The 8,861-nt window shown below is 35.8% G+C and overlaps 1 protein-coding gene across 1 annotated transcript in view; it reads right to left on the bottom strand.

Annotated features, from left to right (window-relative positions):
- Positions 1–8,861, bottom strand: part of LRRC69 (leucine rich repeat containing 69) — a 95,493-nt gene that overhangs the window by 74,630 nt on the left and 12,002 nt on the right. Inside the window, 4 exon segments of the mRNA XM_007457339.1 lie at positions 196–267; positions 2,944–3,139; positions 5,818–5,890; positions 7,412–7,538. Coding sequence (XP_007457401.1) covers positions 196–267; positions 2,944–3,139; positions 5,818–5,890; positions 7,412–7,538 — 468 coding nt within the window.

The raw sequence follows: 8,861 nt of genomic DNA, 5'->3' as shown, positions 1-8,861 counted from the left end.
TTCAGCAGGCACAGAACACAAAGGAAGGAATGGGAAAGAACAGGTCTTGAGATTCTAGAACAAAGCAAATCTTTGAGTTATCTGTATAATTCAAGGTTCCAATTACTATAGGTTTTACTGGCTGCCTATTTTTTCTATTCCCAATAGCATAAACAAAATTATTTTTCAATTATATTTCAAGTTGACTCTACTTACTCCTGGTGGAAATATCTGAATAACATTTCCAGCTATGTCTAGAATTCTTAAGTTGAAAAGATCACAAAGTCCCTGTGTCAGGAAACAAAAGAGGGAGAGAGCTTATTAAAAGTCTAATATGTAGAATCACAAACATTTCTTGTAAGTTTAAACTTGATGAAGTTGACCACTTTTCCTAATTACTTGGTCAATTCTTCAGTATATCTCCCCAGGGAGATCACTAGGTCTGGATCACCAGATTCTTTCAATTCTCCATTTCCTCTGACCACTCCAGGGCAATATAACATGGTGACCAAGAACTAGACTATTTGTAGTAAATATCTGTAGGTTCAAATTCACCTCCAACACTTACTATATATCTATAGGCAAATTTCTTAATCTTTGTACTTTAGTTTCTCCATTTGTAACACGGAAATGTTAATGGAAGCCACTATCTTCAATACGGATGCTGAATGCATTAAATAAATTACTAATCAAAAGTGCTTACTAAAGGGCTTAATACATAGTGAGCACTTAGTAGACATTTCTATCATTAAAACAGAAAGAACCTTTGGGAGACAGAACATAGACGTAATCTTAGAAAGCTATTTCTATCAACAATTCCACTGGCATTTATTTCACATCTACCTTTTGTGTGGCATTGTGCTAACACAACCTTTTCCTTATGAGGGAAATCTGTTAGTCTAGCCACATGCCCAATGTGACTGGATAGGCATATACCTTCATATGCCTGTGTGCAGACATACACATAATTTATAATGTACCAGAAAATGATTCATATGTTTAGTAACAAAACAAATGAGTATTTTCTGTAATGTCTTATCATTTATAATTCAGACCAAAAAGAACAATGATAGACTGAAATGTATTAAGTGTACAAGGGCATAAATGATTACAGGCATTCTTTACATGATAATTCAGGACAGGACTTACTAGCATTCAAATTTTTTAAAGTCTAAACGTCTTGGGTTTATAAAATTGTGATAAGACTATCGATTTGAAATACGGACTTTTAAGTTAGACAGACATGGATCTGAGCTCTTTTCCTGACTTTTGCAAACTATGTTCAAGTCACATAACCTCTCTGATCTTTATTCTAAAATGGGTATAATAAGAGATACATTATAAAGTTGTTATGAACACTAAGTAATGTAATGCTTCATGATGATCCTATTGCTGCTGTTATTGCTTTTCCCTCAAATAAGGGAGACATGCTTTTAATAGGTTTAAGCTGTAATTCCAAGATATTTTCTTACTTGTTTATAGTAAGTCGAATTTTAAAGGAATATAATAATAAAATTTTTGAAATATTCTTATTTATAGCCTATACCTTGGTATATTTTTACATATCACATTACAGGGTGCACAGAATTTTTAAAGGGAATATATTCTTTTTAAAAAAATTTATTCATTTATTATTTATTTGGCTGCATCGGGTCTTAGTTGCAGCGCAGGCTCTTCATTGCAGCACACGGGCTTCTCTCTAGTTGCACACAGTCTCCAGAGCACGCGGGCTCAGTAGTTGCAGCAGGCGGGCTCTCTAGTTGTGATGCGTGGGCACAGTAGTTGCAGCACACAAGCGTAATTGCCCCACGACATGTGGGATCTTAGTTCCCTGACCAGGGATCAAACCCACATCCCCTGCATTGTAAGGAGGATTCCTAACCACTGGACCACCAGAGAAGTCCCAAGGGAATATCTTCTTGAGAGAAAAGTGAAACAGTAGGAATTAATCTGCTTTTTTTATTCCTCAAGTTACTGTATGACATGTATTTCCTCCTATCAAATTAATTCTAATTTTCATAAGTAAGGAAGGTAAACCTGTTGACAGGTTCTTAACAGGAAACGGTACTCTTAAACTGGGAAATTTGAGGAGAGTTTAATAAAGCCACTATTTATAAAAGTTTGACAGGGTTCAGGGAAATCAATGAGGTTCCCTAAACCAAGAAAGGTAGTTCCCTAAAACCACAAGTTTCCCAAAAGCTAGCAACAGCAGGGAGTTCTTTAATACCACAGGCCTAAAGAGTCAAGGGAATGTAATAATGTCCATTGAGGATCACCTGACATTTGCTATGACCCTCCAGAAAAGCATGCAGGCAACTCACAGCACCCTATTAGAGAGAACACCAGGGGAAAACTATATGGTACTCAATATCCCCCTGCCCTTTCACCTCCTGCTATTGCCCCTCATTGGCCATATCCTAGGAGAAGCCTGAGGACAAAGGAGCTCATTGATGCCCATACGGGTCAGTCTCCCAGGCACAGAGCAGGTTGGAAAAGGATGGAGAGTGGATGTAAAGAAAAAATGGAAGATATCTAGCACATACTTGAAAACCAAAAAGTAATAATATTTTGTGCTGTATATAGAGCTGCCAGATAAAATACAGGACACTCACTTAAATTTAAATTTCAGACCAAAAAAAATAAGATTTTTAAAACATATAAGTATGTCCCATGCAATACTTGGAACATACTTATACTAAAAGAAATTCTTCATCGGTAATCTGAAATTCAGATTTAAACATTCTGTATTTTTATTTACTAAATCTGGCATCCCTAGCTTTGTGAAAAACTCCAAGTTATAACCTTCCTTTGTCATAGGGATTTGGGAACCGATTATACCTAATCAGAGGGAAAGCAAATGACCTCTTGTACTCAGATGCCCAAATCTACTCTACAACTGCTCCTTATCATGGTGTAATGAGTTCTTCACCAACAAAAGAAAATTTGGTTCCATCTTTTGCTTACCTCTGGCAAAGATTCAATGTTGTTCCTGACCAGAAGAAGCTTCTAGAGCTTCTTCAAGAAATTAATCTCTTTGGGTATGCAAATGAGCTGATTGTAGTTAAGTTGAAGTTCAGAAAGATTCTCAAGGAAACAAAGTTCTCTAGGAATGCTGGCTAGCTGGTTATGATTTATACTCAGATATGTAAGGCTTTTTAATCTAGAAAATAAACAAAGTGTATGAATGAAATTCACAAGAATAAGAAAGTCCATTGTACAGACCCCACTTATCAGAGCCATGTATCAATTCATATTTTTTGTAGCTCACCTGAGCTTTTCTTCAGTCAAGTTCACAACTACTATGAATCATTTGAGCATAAAAAAACTTTGTTGTAATTTAACTTTTAAAGATATTTTATAATCAGATGGCTTACGTTAAAAGTTAAAATTTTATCTAATCAAAACTTAGATTTAAGAAAAATAAATTCTATCTTTATTCTTTGCACATATACAGTAGCTATACTGAAGAGGAAGCCAGAGGACAAAGGAGAACATATACACACACATGGATATAGATAGGTATAGATTTAGATCTAGACTATACATCCTGTACCACTTAGTTGCTGCGGAAGATGCAAAGACAGATCAGCCACAAATTCTGCCTTTATGTATATCATTGTCTAGAAGGAGATATTAGATAGAGCCATAAAATGAGGATAGAAAATGCCAACAAACAAGGAGAAAAGGGTTAAGATTTGAGTCTGTAATTGCAGATATAGTACCTGAGGTCCCTCAAAAGCATTTTGGAAGAAACAACATTTTGAACTTGGCCTTGAATAATAGAACCTGTAAAATTAGGGCAACAGGAAGGCATAGCAAACTGAGAAAATATTAGTATTTTGAATAAAGAAGCAGGAACAAATTAGCACTACTGAGCACCAACTATGTACTTGTGCATTAACTTTAATCTACAGCACAACCCTAAGGCTGGAGTTATCACCCTTAATCCAGAAATGAGGAAAATAAAGGATCAGAAGCAGTGAATAACTTGCCCAACTTAAACATCAGAAAACCATGTCAAGATTCAAATGCATATGTGTCTTCTTGCAAAGCTAAGAATGAAGATTTATAATGCTCTCAAGCTGTTGAAGTTAAATTAGTAACATAATGAGGTGACATTTCTAGACAGTTTAAAATGGGGGACTGTTGCTTACAACAATAGTCAGTGCTAGTAAAAGAGATTTGGGGGAAGATTCTATGAACTCTATCGTGGAAGCCATGTGAATACATGAGACTGACAGAAAGAATAACTACAAAAGAGCAGAAGGAGATAGAGAGGAAGCAGATGGAAAGATTCTTGAGAAATATGAACATCTGACAAACAAACAAAAACCAAAGGCACCCAGGGAAGGCATGAGCAGAAAAATAGATGAACCTGGTTAACAAGGAATTTCTAAAGGTATGAGAGGAGAGTATTTTAAAATTAAAAAGATAGTCAAAATGTTAAAGAGAGGTACTGCAAAAAAAAAAAAAAAAAAAAAAAAACCTACTAGAACTAAAAGCAGGGTCACAGACTACAAAGTCACTATTAAAAAATCTATTATGTCTATATTGTAGCCACAAACAACTGAAAATAAGAGTTTTCAAAATTCCATTTACAATAACACAAAAAAGCACTTAAAATAGTTAGGAATACATTTAACGAAAGACAATATTGTACTTTGTTCTCCAAACAGAGCTAAGCTTACTAAATTGTGAAATCATAACATGTTATAGCTGCAAGAATTTCAAAGTTCATCTCCTCACAATTCTTCCTTTAGAGATGAGAAAACCAAGGTCCAAGACAGTTAAATTACTTGGCCAAGGTCATAAGGCTAGTTGCACAAAATTATGACCTGAACCTAGTTCACCAGATCTTCCAAGGTGTCCTTTTTTCATTACATGACCAACACATAAATCAGTTGATAAGCTGAATGAGTGAAAAAGCAAGCAGACAACTATTGGCATTTTCATTACCATAAATATTCCTCTTCTTCATAAATTAGATAGCTTCAAATTATTTTCTAGTTGCTCTGATTTAAAACATTACTTTTTCTGTAAAAATCTATCTGGGGAAAAATACATTAGCTAGAGGTATAGACAAGTAAATTGGAATAGACTTTAGGTGTTGCAGAAAGCCCTTTGTTGAGAACTATTAATAGTTTTGTATCCTTTAAAAATCTGGATGTTCTTATGTTGTAATACATCTGTTTCTGTTTGACAGGCAATAAAGAGAGTCTCCAAAGTAAACCTGAGTAGGGTTCTGTCTCCATCTATCAGAAGAAATGCCCAAGAGGGTGTTTTGCCTGCAGAAGGACAAGGCCCTCAGCTGGCTCCAGAAAGTCACTGTAACAGCAGCCCATCTGTGCAAATGTGCAAGATAAGGAAAAATACCATTTTGTTTTTGTTTTTGTTAATGATAATAAAATGTTTTTTTAATGAAAATGACATATTGGTTTTAAAGTCTTTGCTTTCGTATTACCTTTTCCATCAAGCTGAAAATGTTTTACAGTAAAGTTTAATGTCTCCAATTCTGTAACAGAGCAAGCTCCAAGAACCCCCCAGTTAGGAAATCAATAACACAATCAACTTTAGAACTTTGTTTCAAACCCTCACTTTTATACTTAGACTAACAAGTCATGCTGTTTCTCATTTCTCTGAAGTGTTTAAAGAATCTTCTGCTTAAAATCAGTGGCTTGCCTCAGTCCTTCAGGTGCCTCTTTGCTATGTATAAATCCCACAAGGACTAGAGGCTAGGCATACCGTGTTCAAATGACCAGGATGGGGAGAAATGGCAGTTTGTGGGCGGGGGGATCGGGGGGAGTAGTGGTAACCAGCTCTCACTAGAAACAAAATTACCTGCTGATTTCTTGAGGAATCCATGTAAGCTGATTGTTGTTCAGATTAAGCAGGATCAAATTTTGTAAGCCATCTGTTGGAAAATAATTTTAGTCACTTTTGATATCCGTTAGAAAATACACCTGTACACCTTTGTTTTCCTTTGTTTTCCTTCTGGTTTCTTGCCTTGGCCAAGGCTCTTTGGGTTGCTGGTAACTGATACCCTCTCAGATTAACTTAATCCCAGTTAGAAAGCTAAGTCTTGGCACCTGAGGATAGAGGGCCAAACTCACCACAAACTGGAAACAGAAACTATTATAAAAGGCACTGGAACCCAGGGCTTTAGTTTTGTTTTTGAAACTCAGAACCGTAGTCCCATAAATGTTTGTGAAATGCATGAATGACATCCAAAGGATGTTCCTGACAAGCCAAACTCATCCACCAAACAGGAAAACCGCACGGGAAACCAGCCCAATGCACCACGGCCCACAAGTCCCTGGTGAAGAGGGTGAAGTGGATGTAGAGTGTGTTCAACTCTATTCCAGAGCCAGAGTCTCCTTGAAGTGGAAGGAGTAGATGGGCGCTGGTGCATGAAACAGCTACTTGCTGATCTTCTTCACCGGAGACTAGAAGAAGCTGGGGAATTTTCTTGCTGTATTTAGTGGGGAGCAGGTCCTCTTGGGTCACCAGCTTCTGCAGTGAGCTCAACACAAAGTCGACGTACTAGGGGACTATGCACTTGAGTTTCATTTTTTGTGGAAAAATATTTCTGCAAGATACATGAGCTAATATTTTAAAGTACTTTAAAGATATAGTACCAGAATCTACCTGCGCTCTTTCCTATATACCTCTAACTGAGGGCCCATGAAATAATACCCTTAATAAATGCTGCTCAATGATAACAATGATAATATATAGCACCCATGCCTCAAAAGTTCACAGAACTTTATAAATTCTATTATATAGTTCTAATTTTACTATTGGGGACACAAAGTAGTAAAATGCCTTACATGAGTTAATGAACCTATAAAAATTATCTGGATCTCTGTCATGTGTTCTGTCCTTAAGCATACTCTACATATATTAAATAGGAAAAATGTCATATTAAATGGAGAAATTATTAGTTTAAGGGAAACACAAAGAAAAAAATTAAAAATGCCATTTATTGAATCTCATATCTTTTCTTTAAAATTCTCCCCAAGTTGATTTAAGCTTAACATCCTGAGCAAAGATTGTGACTTAGTGTTTGAGACAGTATAAAAAGTGTAAAGAACAAGGAGAACTGTGTAGAGCTTTTCTTGATTTGATTTTCAACTAGTTTTCTCTCTGGGCCAGAGAAAGGGTGCCCAGATTTGAGAGTCTAAATGTACACTGATTCTGAAAAGGGGAAAATTTACTAACACTAATGCTTATTTATTTTCTTAGATCTATATGTAAAGAAATATATAATATGGTAGTCGGAAAAAAAGTTGTTCCCCAAATTCCCTAATTTCAAGTGTAAATATCTCCAACCAAAAAAGATTAAAACGTAAAATTCCTTTTTCGCTTTACTTTCAAATTGTTCAATATAAGGAAATTAAGTTTGACACTATAATTATGCTCTTCTTTGACTCACCACATACTCCAGATGCAAATCTATGAATCTTATTTCCAAATAAATGGAGCTTCCTCAAGGATGTAAGGTATTTCATCTCTTCTGGAACTTCTTCTAAAAGGTTGTTTCCCAGATTTAGTGCTGTCAACTGCAAACATATAGAGATTTAATGAACTCATACATTATCCACTTTACATGAAAAAAAAGAAATAATTAAGCCCCTTTGCTGAGATACATATAACCTAAAAAAATCAACATAATCTTATTTCACATGTACCTAAAATTATCTATATAAATAAAGGTCATTTGAGTTCATGTTCAAACAGTTTATGTTAATTTAAGCACAATTTAATTCTCAATTAAAATACTTAACTTCATTAAAATTGTATTACAAACCATTTCACGGGTATTCAAAAACACAATTAATGATCCATTCATAAGTCACTTGAGCAACTCAGGAGTATCCTAACATTAAAAATTCAGCAAAGGGGCTAATTTCCTGAAATCAGAAATTAGCTGAAGATCTGAGGTCCTTCTGTCATACTAATCCCAAATGAGCTTTTTCACTTAGGCCAATAAAATTTCTATAGTACATGGCATGGATGGGGGTGGGGTGGGAGGGTGGCCTTTAACATCACTCTGTGATCACAAAGTTCATAAGAGAAACTATTGACATGATATGGTAGGGTAGGGAAGATCTGCCCTATGTACCTACTAACATCAGATTGGTCAGACATAGGAAGGATACATAAAAGGAGTTAGAAAGATCCTCTAGATCCTCTAATCCAGGGGTCCCCAACACACCCCTATTTTAAGGAGGAAGATTCAAGTCACATCCTAAAGGAAGGTTAAGTAAAATAAAAGCATACAAGTAACCACTGGGCTTAGCAACATGAAAGTTATTGGTGACCTTGATAACAGGGGTGAAGTGCTGAGGAGGAAACTGAAGTATGCTGTGGAGAAAATGTGAGAAAGTGAAGACAATGACTAAAATACAATTCTTTAAAGAACTTTTGTTTTGAAGGGACACTAGAAAATTAGGAGGGAGCAGGAGGGTTTGTATTTTGTTTAAAATAAAATATAGTACAGCTTATTTATATGCTGATGAAAATAATCTTGTAGATAGTGAGAAACTAATGATATAAGGACAGGGATAATTGCAGAATCAAAATCCTTTAGTAGACAAGCAAGGATAGGATCCAAAATACAAATGGGTGATAGCCTTGGATAAGAGCAGGGACTTGCCCCTGAATTTGTTCCATTCTTCCTTAACCACTTGCCTCAGGACATAATTTCCAGACCCTTTACCATCCTGGTTACACTCTAATTTTTCTAAGTATTCCTCACTAGAAACATGGTACCTAGAGTGAGACAGGAAATGTGATCTCATAGCGTAGATCTGTTGGGACCATGGAATTTGCCTCAGGCAGATGACTACACTTCTGTTGCAGCCTAACATGGCTACAACATG

Source organism: Lipotes vexillifer, unplaced genomic scaffold (genome assembly GCF_000442215.2).
Source record: "Lipotes vexillifer unplaced genomic scaffold, Lipotes_vexillifer_v1.1 scaffold174, whole genome shotgun sequence".
Classification (NCBI taxonomy): Eukaryota; Metazoa; Chordata; class Mammalia; order Artiodactyla; family Lipotidae; genus Lipotes; species Lipotes vexillifer.
This window is presented reverse-complemented; position numbering and strand designations above follow the sequence as displayed.